This window comes from Cololabis saira, chromosome 5, assembly GCF_033807715.1.
Source record: "Cololabis saira isolate AMF1-May2022 chromosome 5, fColSai1.1, whole genome shotgun sequence".
NCBI lineage: Eukaryota > Metazoa > Chordata > Actinopteri > Beloniformes > Belonidae > Cololabis > Cololabis saira.
In genome coordinates, this window is record NC_084591.1 from 33,375,969 (window position 1) to 33,400,000 (window position 24,032).

The window sequence follows — 24,032 nt, forward strand, 5'->3', positions numbered from 1 at the left end:
TATTAATTACACTGTCCAGACGTCGTTTCTCTTTGGGTGATGTTCCCATTTATTGCACAGACTTAGTTCAGATGAACAGATGAAATTCATATCAAATCCTGGGTTATGATAAGAACTATGTTCCTTCACCACTGCTCTGCCCTGACTGCTGATACCACCAACCTTTAACACCTGTGAGTGTGCAGCTGCTGATTACCTGTGTGACTGACAGCATCAGAGTGAGCTCTCCCTCCTCTAGTGGCAAAACAAATGGATAGAAACTAAACTAAACACATACACAACAATTAAACTATCAAATGGCTCCTACAATAATAAAGCAAGGCCAGCAGCCATGGAAGGGTTAGCAGAGGTCATGTTGAAGAGGAACGTGAAAAATTTCATTTGGGTGTAAACTAGGGGCTTCAGTAGGGGGGGGGGATATGGATGTATACATTAAATCATCAGATTGTGACATGCTAAAACTACATCACATCAATCCATGTAAACCTTACAGACGCATGTTTGAAACCACATTAAACCCGTGCAGTCTACCTAAACACAAGTGTAGTTGCCCATTTCTTTGTTCCAGAGGCATCTGCACCGTTGCCAATCCGTGTGAACTCTGCCAGCATATGGGTGTAAAACACACCCACTGGGGTGAACAAACACTGAATAGTTACAAGCGCTCTCTCTGGCCATCTGTGCTGTGAACAACTTGCACGTCTACTGAAATGGAGAAGGCTGTCTACAGATTTTAGGACTTCAATTTAATTCAGTTTGATTTAGCGTCTATTACAACACAAGTTGTTTCTAGGATTTTTCCAGAGACGCAGAACATGATCCCCGAGAAATTATTACTGGTACATAAACAACGGCAGGTAAATACTCCCCTTTAGGAGGGAAGAAACCCGGTTCAGGACCTGGATCATAAGGGGGGAACCTCCTGCTGAAGACCGGCTGGACTACAGAGACCACTATAAAGACAGGAGTGGACAGCAGACACCGACTTGTCAAAACATGTCAAAGAATTGCACTGCAAGCTGAACTGGTGCTTTATTTTAGAGATGTATCTTTATTACATTGTATATTTGGATATATGGCATAAAAAATGACAGAACAAAGAATAATTTTATTTAAAAAAAAGCAAAAATGTAACAGAATACATTAAATACGTTGACCTTTTCCTGCTCTAAGCATAATAAAATAAAAATACTACAATTACTAAAGCCAAATAGGAGAGAACATAAAAAAATAAAATAAAATAGAACAAGTAAAGAGAAACAGTAAAAAACAAAGTCTTGGTTGTATTAAGGCTTCAGTGTACCTCTCACATATCTCTACACAGGTGTGTGTACATATATACACACACACACACACGCCACCTTACCGACACTAAAACTCATCACACTTTGCTACTTCAAAACACGGATCATGAATTCATAAAACGATGACAACAATAAGGCTGCAAGGTTCATGTGTTGATAGTCGTGTTTCTTTAAGTGCTTTGTGCAAAGGTAAAAAAAAAAAGAAGAGAGAATGTCCATCTTTTGTTCTCAACAGACAACCGAGGAGCAGAAGCACAGGAGGTGCAGCAGGCGACGGCTGATGTGCTCGGCGTGATAAAGCAAACATAGCTGGGTGAGCGGAGCAGGCTTTCATCAGCTGCAGTGTTGGTAAACACGGGCACGTCTCCCCTCTCGAAGCTCCTACCTCTCATCTTCAAGGTCACTGACGGGAGTCAGCATGCATGTGGCCGGACAGCAGGACAGCAGGACAACGTCCGTCCCTGCCACCGTAGCAACAGCAGCAGTTTTTTCTTCATAAAAAGCTTCTGCACATGACAGGCTTCGGCCTGAGAACACCGATGGACGGTTATGAGGAAACGTATTAGTGGGTCCAGGCCTGATAACAGCCCGTGAAGAGGGAAATGAGGACTTATATTAAATCAAATGTTACATTTGTGCTGCAACGTAAAGGCTGAGAGGTTATCAAAGCTCATAGTTTTTGGTTAAACAGAGAAGAGAGTGATGTGACACCAGACATTCTCGCTCTCTGTACATGAAATACAAAACTCGCCACCTGACTTGCACAACCAAAGCTTAGTGTGTGATATATTAAGGCATCGAGGTTACTTATAGTGGCACTTAAAATAAATAGTCTTACATTAAAACAAAGGTGAGCAAACTGCTTTAGACACAGTCGAGACGATTTCCTTCTTCCTCACGCCAAATTCAGTTATCTTTATCCTTACAGTTACAACACGCGAGAGAGAAAAGCCATACATGTGAGACAGATGTGTACATACATGTGAGACAGATGTGTACATACATGTGAGACAGATGTGTACATACATGTGAGACAGATGTGTACATACATGTGAGACAGATGTGTACATTCAAGTGCCTCCAGATGTCAGCATGCATAGAGATTTGGTCTTTCAGTGATGTGCTTTTCCATCGCCAGCAGGTAAGTAGTGGAGGGAAGGCTGTGAAGTGAGTTAGGCTCTGTCTTTGGTGGAAGCGTCTGCATGTGGACTCGACAGGCAACGCAGCACAGTGATGGTCGCTATCAGAATGCACGAGCGGATAAATCTACATCACGATGTCTGACTCACTGCCCAGCAGCTCGCTGGGTTAGAGGCACTCCGACAGCACCTCGTGTTTGGTTAACGACGGATAGATCATCGGTGTGCAGGCGCACTCGTCCTGGGTCTGTCTGCTGAGCTGGTTCTTCAGCTTTTCCACCTCATAGTTGTGGAGAGACTCCTGCACCAGGTAGCGCTCCCTCTTGATTCGTGCTCGGACCTCGGAAGGAACATCGGGAATCATCCAGGCCACAAAGTACTTGACGAAAAAAACAACATGCTGTGGACAAAAAAAGATGCAAATGGTTGATGAGGACCGTAGCTGCTACAGGAGGAGCTGTGTTTGCCATTGCTAATACTTTTAGCTCCACATCATGTCAACTTTATCCTGCCAAGCCTTCAAAGTCCCCTTAAAGTTTGACTTAGCCAAAACAGACCATGCACAGCTCGTCAGTGTGAGCTCTGGTGAACTTGATATTGTGTGACTTGCACATACAGGACTCTCTCAGAAAATTAGAATATTGTGATTTTCTGTAATGCAATTACAAAAACAAAAATGTCATACATTCTGGATTCATTACAAATCAACTGAAATATTGCAAGCCTTTTATTATTATAATATTGATCATGGTTTACAGCTTAAGAAAACTCAAATATCCTATCTCAAAAAATTAGAATATTCTGGGAATCTTAATCTTAAACTGTAAGCCATAATCAGCAGTATTAAAATAATAAAAGGCTTGCAATATTTCAGTTGATTTGTAATGAATCCAGAGTGTATGACATTTTTTTTTTTTTTTTAAATTGCATTACAGAAAATAAAGAACTTTATCACAATATTCTAATTTTCTGAGACAGTCCTGTACATGAACTGTAAAAATACAAATGATCAACAAAGGTACCAACAAAAATGTGAATATGGAGACAGCAAGATTAAGGGACTTACGTTTAGAACGGCAGGTGCCAAAATCACCAGAAACAAAATCACCTGACACGCATTTGCGTTAGAAGGGCTAAAGCCAGTAAACCTTTGAATGGATTTGTACGAACGCCGGTCAAAGTCTGGATGATTACTCATGCAAAGTTAATCTGATAGGAGTGTCAAACTTTTAAACGTTTTTTCTCCTTCTGGTAGAACAGGTAACTCTGAGTCTGAACAGTGCAAGAATGTAAGTCTCAATGATTCACAAGTGCTTGATTTACCTCCATAATAATGATGAAAGCCAACTTGGCAGCCAAAATATGCCAGAACTGCATGGTGTGAGAGTACTCCTTCTCATGCCCAGGAGGGTAGCGGTAGTCACGATACCTGCGAAAGAACAAGATGCATGCAAGATCATTCAGCAGCCTATTCACAGGGAGGGCGGAGCCTATCCAAGCTGTCGTCAGGGGAGAGACAGGTTACACCCTGGAAGTCCACCACAGGGTCACACTGAGACCAACAACCGGACACACTCACATACGGTCTATCTAGAATCACCAGGCTAACATGGGTGATTCTGTCGGAGGAGGCCCGAGCATCACATGGGGACGAGGGAAAAAACACAGACATGAACTGATCCACATCTCCAATTTAGCATGCAGAGCAGATGATCAACCGGGATCACATGTTGCATAATGGTCTATAAGGCCATGGTGAAGAGCTGCATACACACGGAGAGGCTTTGATTATGATTATGGGATCAGTTACGGAGGATTGTTTGACCACAGCTAGTCCGTGCTCTGACCCTGGAACAGTCTTGGTAGCACATCTGCACTTACACGCGTGTTAAATTCCGGACATTAGATTTTAACTTGTAACCCAGTGTTCCTGTGCTCACAACAGCGATCCAGTAACAGACAGGAAACCTGCTCTGCACCCACATCCCCCTGGGCCTCACCTGCAGGTGGTGATGGAGCTGTTGAACCAGATAGGGTTCTCCCCGTCTTCTGGCCTGTTGGCCGGTTTGAACTCAGAGATATTAAACACAGACAGGCTGTTGTTTATGTAGCCCTTCATGTTCATCTCGCCCTGCGGCTGGTAGGCGTACATGTACACCAGCCGAGGGATCATGTCGGAGGTGAAGGCCACGATGAATGCCTAGGAGCAAACACAGAAGCCACGTTAGTGGGGTTAGCAAAACAAACATGCTTCTTCATGCAGAGTTGGGAGCCAAGGCCGGCACTAACGTTTGTGACAACAGAGAGCACAGCTATTCCACTGAGGATCTCTTCCCAGGCTCCGATGCTGTGGGCCTTGGCTGCCATGGGACGTCTGAACTGAGTGGTGAGCTTCCAGGCATCCACCCTGACCTCGATTATGTTGTTGATAAGTGCCAAGAGGGGCGCCAAGGGGAAGGAGGCCACGAACAGTGTGATGAAACCAAACTGGATCACTGGTACACAGGAGGACAAACGTCAGGGAGAACAAGCACAAGGCAAACAGCGCCATCTAGAGGATGCCAGGCAGCATCACCCTCCTATCTCTGATCTGCCCAGGTGAAGATGTTCTGATGCTCTGGACCGGTTTTAGTCTGGTTTTGGTCTGGTTGCTGCTGTGATCATGTTAGTAATTCATCTTTCAAGCTCGTACCACTAGGCCTGTGTTGAAAACAATCGATTTCCCAATTCCAAATTGATTCTCATATTAATTCCTAAAAAAATCGATTCATATGTCTAAAAATCGTTTTTTTTTGTTTTTTTTTTTGGGGGGGGGGGGGGGGGGGGGGGTCTATATTTCATTACTTTATATACTGTCTTGGGGTTACATTTGCAAAAAATGCTAAAAACCAAATGCTCAAAAATTAAAAACCAAAATAGATGGAACAAATAAAAACGGAATGTGGGAAAAAATAAAAACGATTTCATCCGTCTCTGTTTCCTCCCTGGATCTGTTTGGTAATTCTGACCCACACCATGTTTCTGAAAGCAGTTCTATCAGCATTCTGGGAGCTGATTGGTCCTTACAGCATCATTAGCTGCCAATACTTGCTGTTTAATCTCAATATAATACTAGTAGTAATATTTTGAATAACTACAGTCATATAATTCATGCAACAGCTCAAAAAACAGTTTTAATAACACTAACCCAAATAAATATCGGAATCGAATCAAATCTTGATAATCGATTCTGAATCTTAAGAATCGGAATCTAATCGATTCTTGACATTTGAATCGATCCCCAGCCCTAAGTACCACCACAAACCTCATTTCAACACCTAAATCTGTGTTTAGCAGTTTGCTTCCCCAGAGGATGAGAAATAAAGGTTTCCTAGTGGAGAGTTTTAATTTTGTGAACCTCCAAGTAGCACAAGTTTAAACAACAACAACAGCAGAACCTTTGGTGTGGCTGGGTTGAACTCCAGCATTCAACAGTTTCTCTGCTAATGATGGACTGATGATAAAAACGGATTCTTACCCATTTCCAGGTACTCGTAGAAGAGGCCCAGCTCGCCAAAGGCCTGGAGGTCGTGGTCCTGCTCCCAGCGGGTGTACACACTCTCTGGGTGGTTGCGAGCCTTTCTGCTGCCCCACCAGTTCATGAGCCACCTGGCGAACACATGGGGGCGACAGAGAGCCGTAAAGATGGGATTCTCCCTCCCACAACCACATTAGACATAAACAACGACCAGGGCCCGGTTTTTCAAAAGGTTTAATCCGGATCAAATTGATCCGGATTTAGTAACCCTTTTTTTTGCTATCCAGGATCACGTAATCCAGCTTACTTTTGAGCCGGTTTTTCAAAGCAACATCGGATTGGATCAATCTGATCCGGATAGAAACTTTTCAGGATCACCAAATCTGGATAACCAGTGCTCAAATAGGGTAGGAAACACAATGTAGAACTATAGATATGTAAAGAGCAACACTTAGAATAGCCAGTGTGGGGTCAATAAAGTTTATTTGTATTTTTGTATTCAAAAACCAGTGATGCCATTGCCATTGCTTTGTTATTCTGTTTTATCATTGCATGCATCACTAAAAAATCATCTAAAAACAAAAGAAAAATATTTTTGATTGTGATGAATTATAATATTATAATTAGTGACAGAATGATATATATTATTTGTGGTCAATATCGACAGCTGTTTGGGGGATTATTTTATGAGGCCAAACTCTTTCTACTTTGCTGTAGGCCTATACTGAAAGGCTGAATACGTTATAACCTACCTAATCACTGTAGCCTGACGGATTAACAAATCAAATTAAAACCTTATGAATAAATAGGATATCTTGTAGGCTATACTGCATGATCCAAATATAGTGTTATTTGATACAATTTTAAAGTTTCATTACATTTTGGGCCTGAAATCTACGCTGAATCCACCCTTCTGATGGGATCAGTTTAATCCCGATTTTTTGGATCAAAGTGATCCCAATCCTACTAAAAAGTTTTGAAAAACCCAAACTGAAGGTTTGATCCAGATCAAAACCAGGATTGGATTACGTGATCTAATCCGATTACGTAATCCGTTTTGTCTTTTGAAAAACCCATTTTCATGATTTGATCCAATCCCTTATCCAAAATCCGAGCGGATTACTTTTGAAAAACCGGGCCCAGAGGACCACCTCTTCTTACTTGTGAACACTCACACGTTATAATGTTGTTATTTCCACTATATGATTTGAGAAGCTGCAGGACTCCAAGTTTTTCCTTACAATATTCTTATAAATGTGTTAGTTTCTGCCAGTCGTCCACAGCAGAGGGACAATTTTTGCAAAGATGGATTTAAAAAAAACAACAAAAAATGTTTTTTTCTGTCCAGTAAGGTCCCAAGATTAGTACCTCTGTTATTACTGTTCATCAAATCCCATTTTTCTATGATTTTGTGAATTAAAAGATGCACTGTTTCATCCTTTACAATCTGACATCTATAAAGAACATTTATATCCACCAGGGCTTCAAATGACAAATATAAAACTTCAGAACATCTTGACACAACGCTGTCTTCTTTCAAAATTAAACTGGGAAAACACATTTTCCTTTTAAGATGTTAAAAAAACCAAAGTGATGAAACATCAACAAATGACTTATCTATGCATGATTGATTTGACAAAGTCTAGAGACAAGGTTTCATCAATGTTGGGTTTACGGGTCAACTAATAAAGCTCGAGTCCTCTAAAGCAGTGGTTCCCAACCTTTTTTCCATGGAGCCCCCCCTTACTTGTGTCTAAGACCAGCCAGGTCCCCCGACCCGTACGTACTAGCACCAAAATAGTCTTTAATTGAAAAAATTAACATTAATTATGTTTTTTTTTATACATTTCTCTTTGGTTTACTCTGTATACATATGACTTTGTTTTTCTCCAATGTCACCAATGTATAAAATACGCACAAAAGGACATACAAATATTTCTGAAAAATGTCTCTTTTAATATGAGACCAACCTTTTTTAACATTTTGCCTTTAACAACCTGTCGGAGTAGATTAAATGTTGAGTAATGATATAATAAGGAATGAAATAATTTCCTGTTTGTCACCAGTGTATAAAAAACACAAAAAATATTCAAGACATTCATAAATTATTCCTAACAATGTCTTATGAATGATTCATTCGCAAATATAATTTTTACACCTGCATAATTTCAAAGCAGACAAAGTTTCGCGCCCCTCCAGAGATCTCTGGCGCCCCCCCAGGGGGGGCCCGGACCCCAGGTTGGGGGACACTGCTCTAAAGCGTATCAACTCCACTGCTCCGTACGGCCTGATGACATGTGGCGTGTGAGCACTCACGGGACCAGCGCTTCCTGGATGTTGCCCCACACCTGTTTGCCAGTCATCACGATCACCAGCTGGGTGGTCAGCTCGATCAGACAGCCCCCAGGATCACACTGGAGACACGCAGGGCGACAAGGATGAGCGATGGGGAGGAAACGGACACCAGCTGAAACACTGGATCAATCTAAATTAACTGCACGCATGTTTTTGTACTGAAGTACGTGGTACCTCTTCATTCCTCAGTTTGCTCCACTCGCCAAACATGTAAGCGTAATCCCCCGGATAGCCAACGAACTTGCCCTTAAAGAACGCCACGTAGAAGCACGACGAGTAGTAGTTGACAAACTGAAAGAGGAACATCTTCACTGTCAGCTTGTTTTCATACTCCAGGTGGGTCTTTGGGATTTCTGGAAAACATCACAAGATATAGAGTTCAAGTACATAATAAAATGATCAATCACCCCCCGATACATGAACATACTGTGGCCCCTCACCCATGTCAGTGATCCAAACGGCCACTTTCTCATACATGAGGTTGAGAATCATGATGATGATGAAGTTGATGCAAGAGGCGGTGACAGAGGTGGCCAGCTGTGGTGTGATGTAAGGGCCCACCACATCCAGCTGGACCGTGGGACTGTCTTTCATGATGCTGGCGAAGGCAGCGTAAACCGCCAGGCGGTACGCTATGACACCAATGATGCAAGCAATGATCAACGAGATCTTCAGGACGGAGAAAACAACGACAGCGTGAAACACCAGGGGGAAAAACACCAGAAGAAGAAACGACGTTCAAGCAAACACCTCTGCAAAAAGCAAGATGATTGTTCTTCACTGAGGGTTAAGAGTTGGAAGTGAGTTTTATGCTTTCAAGTGTGCACGCATGCCTCCATAGAAATATACGATACTCTACCCTTTTTATTGTTGTTTATTAGCACAAGTAAACACAACATTTAGGACCAGTATGTATAAAACTATTCAGTTTAGTCGTTTAAAGTGTTTTGTCTTAATACCGTTTATGTTCTACTTCAAGAGGCCAAGTGGTGACCAATGATGCAACAGGAAGTACCACAGCGTTGTCTGAGCTGTCAAAAACCTCTGACGGGTTTCTACTCCTCTTAGTTTTATACATACAAGCCCTGCTCACAGTAATGGTGGCAAACAGAAGGGAGGGAGTGACGACGGAGACCAAGATGAGAGAGAAGATCAAGTTCACCAAAGGCTCTATGCTCACCCACAACAGGACGGTGGCTCCAGACAGACATGAGCGTGCACACTTGCTTGTTACGGGTAAGTAAGGCTCCATTTCCTAAATTAGGAAGCAAGCAAAGCATGAACACATGAGTCAGTGACCCTTTGTTACATCCTGAAAAGAGATCTCCAGAAGGCCAGGTTCCAGAAACGCTCTCCAACCTCACATGTGAGGCAGAGCTACGATGTCCAATCAGAATTATTGTGCTTTATTTGCCTCTCTTTTACCTTTTGGTTGGTTTCATTAATAAAAAAAAGAGGATAAATATTCAATGTGGTCGATAAGGAAACTTGTGCCTTTGAGTCTTTCCGGAAAAGTCAGTCATATACACAAAGTGCACCACAACAAGACCTCTTCCTCGCCAAGGGGGCGTCCCCACCCTTACCCAGAGGATCACCGTGGCCCAGCACAGAACTATTTTCCCCACTAGATCTGTTGTGGTCCTGACAAGAACCAACTCTGATTCCTAGAGACGGGTGGGATGTGGTCATAGATGATCAAACACTCTCTGTTCATTTCACAAGTACATTTGTCACAACTCAGTTCATAACACTTTCCTAAGCAGTTATTATCTTATTCTTGCAAACAGCCCATGTATAGATGGGCTGCTGCGATCAAGACGTCCTGAAGGAGCTAATCAAAACTAGGTTTCAGGAGAGGATGAGAGCTTCACGAGCACACAGACACCTGAGTGATGCGGTTCAGCTTGCGGTCGGTGCACTTGGTCTCGTACTCTGGGCGAAGCTGCAGCTTTTGTTGCTCCTCCTCAAAGTCCACCAGATCCCACTCGTACTCGAGACGGGCCTGCCGCCTTTTCCAGAACTCCAGAAACAGCGTTACTGCAGACACATACAGCCCACCACCCCAATCACGTAAGAACAGGAAGTGGCTTTAAAAGAACAAGGTTTTAAAGGATGTCTGAAACACCACTTAATTTTTGTTTTGTAAATGGAACTGCTCCGGCATAAGTAATGGATGTGCTGAAAAATTGTATCGTCTTGTGTAATCTCCTTGAAATTATTTTTTGTTTTTGTTCATTTGGTTTGTTATTTAGTATTTTTGTTTGTTTCTTAATTATTAAATTGTAATTTAATTTTCCTTTAATTTCTATCATCTATAGATTTCTAACTGCTCATTTGTATATTTTGTTGATATTCAAGTATGATATTAAATTTTATGTCAACTATAGGTGGAGGCACCTGATAAGCTCTTTTGAGTTTTCGCCTTTTCCTGCGCTTTAATTTGTAAAGTTGGTAATTTTATTTGTGTAATGTTTAACTGTGCAAATAAATAAATCTAAAATCTAAAAGAACTGGTATCAAGACATCAGGTCATGTTGGAGTGAAACCATCCTCCTAAAACTCCCTGTGGATGCCGTTGTGCTGGATTTAAACACATGCTGAGAGCAGAGGACTTCACTCACCCCACAGTCCCATGAAAATGGCAAAAAACACCGTCCCCACGTTGTCAAAGAGGTGCGATTGCTGAAAGGTGAACGTGATTAGCAGAGAGTTAGTTGGTGGAAAACGGATCTCAGGCTATTTAGCGGCAACCAGTCTTGTAGCATCGGTAGTAAAGGACTCAGTGTTCACAAGTCACTCACCCACGAGGAGTTGCACGTCGTGTTGAGTTTCCAGAAGCTACACTTTTTGTCACAAAGTGGACACATGACAATATTTCCTCCAATTTCCGCGCTACATATTTCTTTACTGCCGGGGAACCAAAACAAACACAGACATTATCAGAAATCATATAATGGAACATGAAAGAAGGAACAAACCCCCGGGATCTGATGTTTTTGAAGAACCCACCTCCACTGGTTGTCGTCGTAAGTAAGGACCCCGTAAACGAAGCAAATGGTTCCAACAATTGCAGCGAACAACAACATCTCGGTGTAAAAACCCAGCCAGGCGAAGTAAATGCCGATCTTCTCTCCGTAATACTTCCTGTTGAAGACAAATACAGCAGATTCTTGTCAAATCCTGTCGCCGGGCTGACGTTGACACACGAGGACTCGGTTCTGGCGTCTCACTTGATGAGGTTGAGCGGCTGCTCCTTGAAGAACGACAGGAAGCCGGCCCAGTGGTTGTACAGATTGTATCTCTCACTTTCACAGTTGACGTCCTTCGATCTTGTCCAATATCTCGACTGCAGGGACACGAAACACACGGTTCACAACCACTCTCGCTGTGTTCAGTATTCAGACACGGCTGTTGCAGAGCAGAAATAAAAGGTCTCACGTCATGCAGAGGGAAGGCGGCGGTGTAGCTGCCGTTGTTCAGCAACCTCTTGATTCCCTTCTTGTCTCTGTCTCCACATTCTTCACTGATGTACGAGCAGCGGGACAAGATGTAATTGACCTGGGCGGGTGGGAAATAAAGGAGGTCTCTGGTAACGTACATTCAAACCTTCACAAGTTATGTGTGAACAAGCAAAGAGGCGGGTCCACGCTTACTATCCTGTTGCGAGTGGAGGGAGGGAAGAAGGTGTCTTTGTCTTTGATGAGGAAGAAGTCGGTCTTGGTCTTGTTGAAGGGGGCGGTGAAGTGGTCCGGCGAGGGGTGCATGATGTGCTCCGGCAGACGAAAAGGCGTGGACAACCAGTTCATGGGCATCTCGTTGTTTTCTTCGATGTCGTTGGCCATGAATGGAACCTTGATCTTCAGCACGTCGGCGTAGGTGGCCAACACTTCCCACGGGGCGTGGATCTTCACAAAGTAGGTATTCCCGTCATCCGAGTTCTGACGATGAAGACAGTTAGCTTGCACATAATCAACCTAGCAACCATATGTGTACTTTACTGTTTAAAGGGAGATCCGATAACGTTAACAGTTGTGTGTGAAGTTAGTAGCTTTTTTGGTGTGAAAGGGGCCTGTTTCACAAAGAAGATTCATCAAACTCTGAGTTTTCTGTTTCAGGAAAAGTGGTCGGCTGCTGCGGTGGAGGACAGTCGGCGCTGGAGATGACTGCAGAGCGAGTGAATGCGAAGACGGATTAAAACACTGAACGACCGTTTCGTGTGAATGACAAACGAGTGAAGTAAACTGTTTTCAATGTCACGTCCTGGTGGAAAAATGAAAAAAAAAACTAAGTTGAAGCGGCGGAGAATGAAGCAGGATAAAAACGTATTTCAGACGGGGAACTCAAACGTAGCAGGGTCGGTTCTGGTCGCATTAATGGATGGAATGAAAAATCCTTCAAGCTGGAAACATGAGTCCATCAGTCACCGAGAAACGCTAGAGGGGCATTTCTTTACTCCGTCTGAGCAGGAAACCAACTATTTCATGTTATCAACTTTTACTTGATGACTTTTTGGCTCCTGGAAAAAGAATAAAACTGGAATGCCATGGAATAAAATAAAAACGTTTTATTGTGAGTGAGCTGAAAAGGAAAAGAGAAGGGGGCGGGGCTTATGAGTCGGTCACTTTTCTCTCAGTTCTGACTCGTTCGCTTTCTTCAGTATTCACATTGTTATTAACAAAACGGACATCTGCAAGTAGATATCAGCTCGTAGAATTAAAGTAACTCGGGGTTTGTTAAAGTAAACCTGCTCTTGACCAGGTTTACTTCACAGAGTCAGTTACCGTGGTAACAGACTTCTGAAACCAGCTCAACTGAACCTCTTGCTCACGGTTAGGTAACCCCGCTCAGTTTCCCTGAGTTCAGGCTCAACATACTCAAGAGTTTCAACATAAACTGCTTTGTGAAACGGGTCCCTTGAGAGAGCATTTTGTTTCTATTTTTAAAAAATTGTAGTAATCTTACTAATTTGTCCTCCGTTTCCAGCTCCAGGCCCTCCTTCGCTAAATTGGCCTCATAAACTCTCCTCCTCTCCTTGAACAGAAAAAAATTAACACAAAAAAGGTGTTAAACAGAATATTAGAACGTAATAACAGATGAAAAGATGATTTAACCTGGAGACAAGTGACCACAATATGTAGATAATAACTGCTACAACACAAAGAGGAATGGGTTTCGTGGCTTGATGCAGATGTTTCAGAGGAAATCATTCCAGTAGATATAATAAAAACTCTTAACAGGATTTGTAAAAGTTATTTGTGGGTGCAGAATAGTACGATAAAAGCATGCACACGGCACTTTATTAACAAGGCCTGTGTGTCACTGAAGGGAAGCTATGCAAAACAAAGACATAAATCTTTCTTGTTAGAGCTGAAATTTAGTGGCAATCTGGGTAATAGATGGGAAGCGGCCTCCTGATCGCTCTTCCTCACTGTGGAAATTATGATTCACTTCCTGAGGAACCAGGAGTTTCAGTGTTGACTTGCTGAGTCTATGAGCAAACTGTGAGTGGGCTGTGTCCTAAAGCCTGAGAGAGGTAACACCTGCGTGTAGCGGCCAACTGTCCGGTTTATAACTCTGAAACCCCTGCAGTGCTCAGCACTAATAAATACCCCGGACACATAAAGGTCAGGGAGAATTACTTCCTCGTTACCCATGAAACATTGGTCATGGATCCGTCTGTCTTCTTGGACGATACCCTGAGAAGACTTCTGATGCAAACTGAGAAGTTTGTCTAACTTTATCAGTAAATTGGAGATTGGGGGAAAAAAACATCAGCTTTTCCTTAGAGCTATATGTTTAGTTCTCCCGTACTCAGCAGTTTCCCTCCACATAACTGGAATGCTGAAAACATGGACCACAAGTTCAGACTTTTACAGACACGTGTGGCGGCTAGAGGTTCATCTCTCTTACCTGTTTTCTTTCACCATCTTTATCATCAACATAAGACAGGACAAAATCAATCCTGCGCCTTCCGTCACAGAAGAACACAGAGTCTTTGCTCTGTCTTTGTTTGTCAACCTATAACGAGACAGCAAAGACATGCAGGCTTAACAACACATACAGGCATGACATTAGTAGCTAGTCTTAGGATGTGTTCATCCCAGCACACAGTAGGAAATCCAAACAACAAGGCCTTCACATCAAGCTACACTCAGTTATTTGTCTAAAATAAAAACACTGATAAGTATATGTTCACTGCAAACACAGAGGGCATGCTAACCGAGGGCATCTCTGATGACTACAGTGATCGGATGTCTCCTTAATAGGATCAAGGGAACATGAGAAACCTTTGAAGGAAAGAAAAACCCAGAAACAAATTGAATGAAAGCGTTTCAAGCCTCCAGCGTGGTTGTCCTTATTAGTCTGCTTTTTATATTGAATGAGAGCACTAGCGGCAGAAATCCCAAGAATGTGCATCAGCTGATTCCAGCTACGACATAGCTGACAAAAAAAAGAGAAAAAGAAAAAGGACTGCACAGGAATGCTTAGAGAGAGGACACAGACGCGGCGCTAGCGTTCAGCACTGCTTCAGCTGCCCAGGAAACTAAAAATAACCAAGGACAATGTGCCTCCCCAAACCTCACTAGCGTAGTTACAGTACCTGCACATCAGTGCTATAATAACAATAATTCACATGGAACAACAGCAACAACAACCTATCAGCTCCTGACAGTTTGCTCTGTCCATCAGCTCCACGCAGAGGGGGAAGGGAGGAAAGGAAGTGCACTCTACCTCCATGGCCCACTCGCTGGATGGCTGAGATGTATCAGCAGAAAGGCCGGCTCTCCCACAGAGCAACAACCTCCTCTCCCCGGGGAGTGAAGTCCAGCGCTGAAAGCACTGCCTGTCTCACTCCCCCTTCCATTGATCTGTGCTCGAAGAGATCCAAACAGCCCACCCAGCTTCCTCAGACCAGCCCTCACTTGCTCAGTCATCCAGTAAAGAGAGTAGAAGAGGGGCAGGAGGGGGATACTTGGGGGGGTGGACTCCTGGAGATGACATCAGCACGGGGCAGCAAGGCTGCCGCCAGCCAGCTAATCTAATCAGAGCTCTGCTGTATCGTACAAAGAGTCCCTCAAACATGCCGTCTCACATTTCACATCATCTCTGAATCTGCTGTGAGAACAGCTTGGAGCTCGCAGCCCGTGTGCAGCGTGGTTATTGTTCAGGTCAACCCCTCTTTTATTCTCGGCTATTTGCACATCACGCATCTGCTGTTCTGGACATTACCAGGTAACAACAGCAGCCATATTTGGCGTTACATAAACACAACATTAATTGAGTTAGGCGTTATATAAATAAACATATTTTCTTGTTCTGCATTTAATTTCAATTCTTAGTATTTTATTTTGCGACGTTTCCGGTTATTTTCACTATTTTTAAATTTTCTTCTATTGAAATACGTTTTTTTGTTTTTGTTTTTGTATTTGCCTCATTTAGTATGCACTTATTTATCTTTAGTTGTACTTGGATTTATCTTTAATCTATCTGTTTTTGGTTGTTATTTGTTTTTTTTTTTGTTTTTTTCATTTTCGTTTTTTCATTCAGGAAAATTCATTTTCTTTTTTTCATTGTTTTCTGCTCATTATTATCTTTAGTTTTTATTTGTTTTAGTTTTTTTGTCTTGTTTTTCTTTTTAGTTGTTGTTCTTTGTACTTGTTATCTACTTTGTTTTATTCTGTTTAACTAACATTTTATATTGTACTGTAAAAGTTTTATAGAAATGTATATTTGTACTGTTGGACCCCAGGAAGAATAGTGGCTGCTGAGGCAGCAACTAATGGGGATCTGAAATAAAGAAATAAATAAACATTAGAAGACGTCGTCCCTCTGAGACAAATCGATTGATCTGTGAGAGCGTTCTGAATCTCCCTCAGGTGAGGATGTTGGTGTAATTCACGTGAAACAGCTCTTAAGTCTTAAGTTTTAAGTAAAAAGTAAAAAGTAAAAAAACACCAGCTTTGATATGAATATCTGCTGTTTGGTTGTGCGGCGGTCATCGCACGGTGAGGAGGTCAACGCGCAGGGAAAGGACCACATAAAGAAAGCTGCTGCAGGAAGTCTGATAAAAGATAATCACAGAAAACAATAACACATCATGTGACTCAGTGTGTCATGGTAGTCCACTAACAGGAAGGGAGAGAGGTTAGGGCTAAATCAGCTTTGCTTTTCCCCTTTCCTGTCCAGTCATACTATTATCATTATCTATTATTAATACCTGTTCAACATAACTTGTGCATAATAATCATTCTGGCTGACTGGTTCACTCGTTGAAACGAATGAAAAGGTCCATCCAACGGATGACCGCAGGTACAATGAAACATGCATGTAAAAAGGAAAAGTTACACAAATGAACAACAAATGTGCAGAGTTCAGTAAAAGCAACCGTTTTCTAGCCGGATGGCTGCAAACAGATGTCCGTGCTCCGGCTGCGGCGCTGAGTAAAAGCAGCCAACGTGTACGGTGTGTCCACGGTCTCAACATTTGTACGGTTTTCTAATCCCACAAGGGGCATACGTTGTAACCACTACTCTGCTTTACCTCCCAGACCACAGCGCACCATGTGCTCCATGGCAGGGTGGATGCTGTCTTTAACTGGAACACTGCTGCACTAACTCTCTAATTTCCCATAATTACAGATGGGATTTATGGAATCAGCGCATCTCCTTGGGTTGGTTTCGACTCAGTGGAGCTGGAAATGGCAACCACCGATTTCTTTACATTTACTAAACCACCCCTAACTACCGGGCGTTTCAACGCGTGTCTGGCTTTCATCTTAATTAAGGAGGGTAAATGTAAAACATAGTGTAGCCTGGGCACTTGCTGAGAACAGATGTAAAAGCACTGGTCAACTATTGGATTTTCAAAATAAAGTCGTTTCTAAACAGAAGCTCATCTCAAGTGAAAAGAACATCTCGTGTTAAGCTTCAACTTTCACTTTAATTCACCCTTATTTCAGCATCAGTCATGATGCCTTTAAACCATGTTACCTGGGCAACTGTTGCCCTATTTAATGTTTTAATGCTTTAAAGGATCAGGTGCTTTTCTGCAGAGATAGCACTCTGCAAAAGCCTTAAACACACTTAGTCCTGTTGTTTAGACAGTCTTAATAACCACCCGTGTTTACATTGTGGTCTCTTCATTCCCGCACAAGCAGACGTGTCAGTGATAATATTAGAGGCTGGCCAGTTAATCACTTGGGCTTCTTTACAAATCAGCATCAGCAATAGACAAACCTGGATCCATTATCCCTTCAGATAATATCACCACACAATGTTAGGAACAAAGTGAGTCTAAAACCAAAAGCCAATATTTGAATTTCATTCTATTTGCATTTAGGAGAGCTATTTTTTTTCTCTTTTTTTAAACATATTTTCTGTTTTTACTTTAAAGAATCTGTAAAATAAATATGGATGTTAAAAAAACAACCTAATCAAACAAGAAGTGAAGATGTGCCTTAGATTTTTGCTAAGCACTATACACCAGCTGCATTTCCCTTTCAAGCGAGCATACCTACACAAAATATGTTAAATATGGTTCATAATGTAGATGAATAAAATAAGAGCTATAATAATAGATAATTCAAAGTTAAGAAGAAGATCAGTAACAACACGAGAAGAAGAACCTGATAAAAAAATAACTGACTGAATGAAGTGATCTGGAAAGGAGTCAAACTACTCCAAAAACCATCAGGATGGAAAGTGCACGGTCAAAAAAAAAAAAGAAAGTACCCTTTTCATTAAAATTGGTTACAGACTGTTTACACAGATCCAAAAATAGTGGGAGTAAGGAGAAGAAGCCTGCATCGCAGTTTAAGTTTAGGTACAGAAGGTTTTGGTCCTGTCATCATGAGTACCGGGAAGGCCCTAGATTACCCTGTAGTCATCGTACGCTTAAATTACATATAGACATAAATGCATAAACACGCACAAATGCAGCTGACAATACAGCGTAGAGCGCATGTAAAAAATTAAAAAAAGTGCTCCTTCTAAATATGCTGCACCACCCCCAGGTTGGTGCTTTCTCCTGTGAAGCAAACCATCATCGCAGGTGAGAAAAAAGCAGGTTAAAAAGCCTTTCCCAGTTTTAATGAACCCTCATGGTACATCAGTGCATATTTCCATTACTCTCTACAGAAACAAACATGCTTCCTGAAAGCAATGCAAGCCCTCTCCACCAAGAAAAGCGTATTGATTTCCCTCAAGTCAGAGCTGTATTCTCCGAATGTTTAATGCCAGCAGCGAAACTCCACACTGAGCAGGCTCTCCTCAAGGAGGCGGTGAGGGCGGGAAGGCAAGCAGGCATATGCAAAAGGCTGCATCACATCACAAGCCTGTTTTACCATGCCATACCCTGGAACGATACTTCAGGAATAGTGCCCGCTTTCTCCAAAACTGTGGAGGAACCGAGTGTACAGTGAGAGAAAGCCCGACAACACGACAAATTCATCAGCATGCCGCTAAAATCGTAGCAGCAACCTTACCAAGTGGATCAATATGTCAAAAGCATCACGTTTGCAATATTTTAACACATCCTTACAGATTATGTCCATTAACACGTCATAGCACACAGACGAGACCACAGTTAGGTCAGTTAGGTGTCTGAACTCGGAGCTGAGAAGAGAGGCTGCAAAAACACACCCTGACACAGCAGCATGCACGTGCACCCCTGATCGGTGCCTTACCCCCGTCAAAGCACTGATCTGCTCGGAGGTTTGAGACTCGTACTGTGGAGTGTCACTGCGGGTGGACGAGGCCAGGGAGGCCAGGCTGCTGCTGAGAGACTCGCAGGTCTCTGGGCATACTTCGGGTGTTCGGGGACACTTTAAAAACACGATGAAAGGGGGAGAATATAGGACGTTTAGGGTTTCGGCCGGCTATTTTGAGATATTTCAAACCCGAGACTACTACGTGTTGCTCCTTCAAATTCTGCAAAAAATAGAAAAGGAAGGAAATCTACTTAAATCTCTTTCTTACTGAGTTACACAATCACCTCCTTCAACTATGTTTCCAGGACGTGAAGATAGGAATCTCTCCATCACGTATCCACTGTCTAAAAGGTGGAATTATGTTTTTTTTGTATATTTAAATAGACAGCATTAAACCAAATTCAAATAAAGTATATGCAAACACGCCCCAATGCAGACATCGAGAGGAGATAAATGTTTCTAGTTCTGAAAAGCTGCTGTTAAAAGAAAGTTCCCTTTTTAGAAATGAGCACATTAGGTGAAGAGTGAAGGATGGCATGCAGCTGGTTTACCGTTGGCTGTCCATCCTGGAAAGATCCTGCGCTGGATGAGGCGTTGTGGTGATACCCATTAACGTCATCTGCAAGACAGCAAGACACAGACCACAATGTTACAACCAGAAGCAACAGTTTTAGGGACGCGTCTCCAACTAACGAAGAAAAGATAAATAGTTTGTGGCGGTAAGGTTTTGGGCCTGTGAACAGCTGCCGGAGGTTAGCAGGGAGCCCTGACAGGCAGCAGTGTTGTGCACTATATTTGTACCAGCATGTTGCGGCTGCAGCGCCTCGAGGCACACAGAGCGCTTCACCACGATCACTCTGAAAGATTATACACGGCCATGTTGCTGCGATTCACCCACCACAGCAGTGGCTGCAGGAAACGAGGAAACGTGCGTCCTTAAAGTGGCTGGTGTGATGAAACTAAAACGCAGTTTTGCTCTCACTCCCTTCCCTTTGCCTGTCAAATGCAGTGCTAACTTTCCAGAGTACTTCTGACCAAAGATTTCCATAAACACACGAGGAAGCAGATGGAAAGGCAGGACAAACGGCCAGCTCTGTAGGCCCCACTGTTGCTAAAAAAAATAAAGCAAAAAGGTTACAGCTTCTTTGTCCGTGTTTTAAAATAAAATTGGAGCCGTCCTAATTGATGGTCTGTCTCAGTTTATTTTTAGTCTGGACTGTACAGAGCCAATGTCTACACAACGCCCTAAAACAAGCATTCAGAACTTTCGTCTGCATCATCCCACAGGAATCTAAAGTATTACTTAAAGGTTTAACGCTAAAACATGTAGCATTTACGATAAAACCCTTTTACATGAGATGCAACTTTTATTCTTTTGTGCAGAAGGACTTTCGTTTGTGCGAGATTGTCTACATTTTAGCAAATATATTAAAAAGACAACCACTTCATATTCATGTGAGCTCCTTCCCAAACTGGATCCCCTTGGTAGGTCAGCAATAATCGAAGTACCAGTCATTAGTTAGTTAGAATAGTTACAAAAAAGCGATTTATTCACAATATTTTTGTGGTTTCAGGAAATACAGAAGCTGTAAGTAATAACGTGCATCACATGTGGTTTGTGCTACCTGGAATTCCCATGTTCTGACTCTGAAGTCAGAAAAATGCCCCCCTTCCCAGCTTTTTTATGAAGGAACATGAGGGCGTGCAGTAAAGACGTGTACAGGGCCGCGGGGCCGCAGCTGTTCACGTCCACAAGGAGGTCCAGCCCTTGTGGACAACCCTCCACCACCAGAACTGCAGGGCGTTATTTACTTCACACAAGAACATTCAATCTGCCTGCTTTAACAACAACTCCCAGTCTCAACGGATTATGAACCAGAGATGGTAAAAACTTTGACACAGTTTTCCCAGAGAGCTTCTCGAGCAGCTGGCTGCAAGTCAACCAGTCAGCTCCGGCATGAGGGAGTCTTCCCACCAAGTGGCCTCCACAGTCGAGGCTTTGTTCCCGGATGAGCAGCTGATCACAGTGGAAATATCGCCACGCTGCCTCCCCAACCCCTAATCCACACCAATCCCCAAAGACTCAGGACAGCAACTGTCGAGTGAATCTGTTATAAACATAAACACGCTAACAGAATCAGAATCATGTTTATTTGGCCAAGTCAGGTCAAACAAGACAGGGAATTTGACTTGGTTATTTTAGCTCACTGTACAGTAAATAGACAAATGACAGTTATTCTGCATCTCGACAATGATAAAGCAAGTCAGGCTAAACAAAGAAGTCAGTGTGTGGTTGCAAAAGTTAACCCGTGAACATCTTATACTGTAATTTCAACTGTGTTAAAGAGACTTTAACTAAGTCACAGTTTCCGGCTCCAGCCAGCCAGAACACCAGGCTGATTCACCCCGGCCAGGGTTGCTGGAGCCCCGGGAGTGATTCACCTCTCACCCCCACACACTCCTGGGCCATAAAAGCCCCCATACAGGGGGGGGGGGGACTCTGAGGTCAGCCTGGCTGCCTGGAAATCACTGTTTGAGAGTGTGTAGTAGGCCTAAGGGAAATAAAACGGGTGGAGACGTTTTCAAATGGTGATTCTAGCCAAAATAAATAATATAATTTATCCCAATGATGAAAACTATACGCCTTATTCTCACTTTAAATGTCATACAGCTTGAAGGAATAGGGTTTTGAGTCTGTTTAGTCTGATACAGATTCCCACACACGATTCCCATGTTTTTTGGGGGGTCATTTTGACCCTAATCCGCGGACGGGGAGATGAGTGGTCCCGGTACTCACCGCTTAAGGAGTCGGTGGGACTCATCTCGATCAGGCTGTCCTCCCCCACTCTCCCCGGTAGTCGGTGCATGCTGGGACCTCCGTGGTGGCCCTGGTCCGCTCGAGATTACCCCTCTCCCACCCGGGGGTCTTCAGCGCCGCAGCTGCAGGTCCTCACCGCTCAGCCTCGCTCCAGCGGACGTCGCTGAGTCACCGGCTCCTCCGCTCCGCCCTGACCGCTCAGCGCCGCCGCTGCTCGGCCCACGGGGAGGTCTGCGAGGGGAGTGTCTCCGCTCCGCGGGCCAATGGAGGGACGCTCTCGCGTGGACAGACGCCACCTAAAATCTCGGTATTTAACTAAAGTAAGCCCAGCAAAGGGATAAAAGTAGGTTTCTTTTTTTTTTTTCTACCAAGGTGCACATGAACTTTTAATGTGGTTTATTTATTTTATTTTCATGACTACTAACAACGGGCATTAACCGTAAAATAAAGATGAAATAAAATGAAGAAATACATTAAGAGAAAACAACGGAAGGGAAAAACTAATTTTAAATCACAGAAATGAAAAGACGCCAGGGAGCTGGTGTCGTTGTTGCTATGACGACAAGGCAGCTACAAGGCAGCTTAGTTTGGATTCAAACTAAGTCAGAAACGTGATTTTTAGTGTGTTAACTTTTTATCCACTATACATTTAATTACATTATAGGAACTACATTATAGTGTGTCTAAATATACAAATATATACATATATATATATCATTTATATATATTTATAATATAACATTTTATTTCTAATTCTATTTTATAATTATATATTTTTATATTATTTATATATATATATATATATATATATATATATATATATATATATATATATATATATATATATATATTTTTTTTTTTTTTTTTTTTTTTTTTTTTAATATTATTTTTCAACAGGGCAGCACGGTGGCTTAGTGGTTAGCACTGTTGCCTCACAGCGAGAAGGTCCCCGGTTCGACTCCCAGACCCGGCAGGGGTCTTTCTGTGTGGAGTTCGCATGTTCTCACCGTGCTTGCGTGGGTTCTCTCCGGCTTCCTCCCACAGTCCACAAACATGCATACTAGGTTAATTGATGATTCTAAATTGCCCGTAGGTGAGAGTGTGAGTGTGTCTGGTTGTCTGTCTCTATATGTGGGCCTGCAATGGACTGACGTCCTGTCTCGCCTGAATATGAGCTAGGATAGGCTCCAGCAGACCCCGTGACCCTGCAAAGGATAAAAGCGGGGATGGATGGATGGATGGATGGATGGATGGATGGTTGAATATTTTTCAACAAATACAAGGGGGGAAATTTGAGAGAAAACTGGAGTCCTGTGGAGGCATGATTTCCTCTCAAAACTATTCACACATGATGAGAAGTGTACAAGTCACCAGTTCTCTTTTTAGCTGAAGGTCTACTACTAGTCAGGGAAAATTTCAACCGACAAAGGGTGATTCCCGTGATGACGTCATCTACTCAGACATGTTTAAGTTCTTCTGATGGCAGCTTTTTAACACAGGTGTGGTTAGTTTTCTCCTTGCCAGATATAGTACACTATACTATACTATACCATACTATACTATACTATACTATACTATACTATACTATACTATACTATACTACTATATGTTGGGGTCAGCCCGGAGTTCTAATAATTCAGAGATCCTTGGCATTACATCAACAAATATAATCAAGTGTGCTGCTAATTATTCCCATGCCTGCATTTTAGACTGTATTACTGTTTGTTTGTTTGTTTGTCTGCTGCATAGTTTGTTAACTTATCACACGTCTTCCCACCATGTTAAGCACTTTGCTATTTTTAAGAGAGCAAGACGAATGATATTCATTCATCATTATTGCTGTTGTGGTAATGACGGCGACACCCCTCTTCCCACAGATCTGTTTATGACGCGATGTCTTAGCAATACTTCCCTTCATGTCATCTTTTGACACCATGACAAACAGCGGTTGCCATGGCGCCACTTGGTTTCACAGTTATTGTGAAACTGAGCCCTGTGACACTGGAGTCACTGCAAAAGTTATGAATATTGCTATTTTTCTGAGAGGCCAAGATAAAGATAAAGAGTTTATTAAAGACAACATCCAACATGGGACTGACAGGCCGACCTCAGAGATTGCCTGCATTCATAAGTACTGAAGTGACGTCTTCAGTCCAGTCAGAGCGGGTTTTGGTTGTTGCTTATATGTCTT

The 24,032-nt window shown here is 42.6% G+C and overlaps 1 protein-coding gene across 2 annotated transcripts; it reads right to left on the reverse strand.

Moving 5' to 3' along the window:
* Window positions 1–1,015: 1,015 nt before the first annotated feature.
* ano5a (anoctamin 5a) lies at window positions 1,016–22,070 on the reverse strand. Of its 2 annotated transcripts, none has more exons than XM_061721646.1 (22): window positions 21,821–22,070; window positions 19,575–19,642; window positions 19,000–19,137; window positions 18,668–18,709; window positions 14,226–14,333; window positions 13,278–13,346; window positions 11,969–12,253; window positions 11,754–11,873; window positions 11,546–11,661; window positions 11,325–11,459; window positions 11,117–11,222; window positions 10,937–10,997; window positions 10,201–10,352; window positions 9,899–9,979; window positions 8,756–8,984; window positions 8,490–8,668; window positions 8,277–8,374; window positions 5,961–6,091; window positions 4,733–4,938; window positions 4,444–4,643; window positions 3,767–3,872; window positions 1,016–2,843 (listed from the first exon to the last, which is right to left on the reverse strand). In XM_061721646.1, exons 1-22 carry the CDS (start codon window positions 21,888–21,890, stop codon window positions 2,613–2,615), a joined length of 2,931 nt encoding a protein of 976 aa, XP_061577630.1. In that variant the 5' UTR covers window positions 21,891–22,070; the 3' UTR covers window positions 1,016–2,612. The 2 variants fall into 2 exon arrangements, with proteins under 2 accessions (XP_061577630.1, XP_061577631.1); XM_061721647.1 differs by lacking the exon at window positions 9,899–9,979 and adding an exon at window positions 9,496–9,570 and having other exon boundaries at window positions 21,821–22,069.
* Between the last annotated feature and the right edge of the window lie 1,962 nt (window positions 22,071–24,032).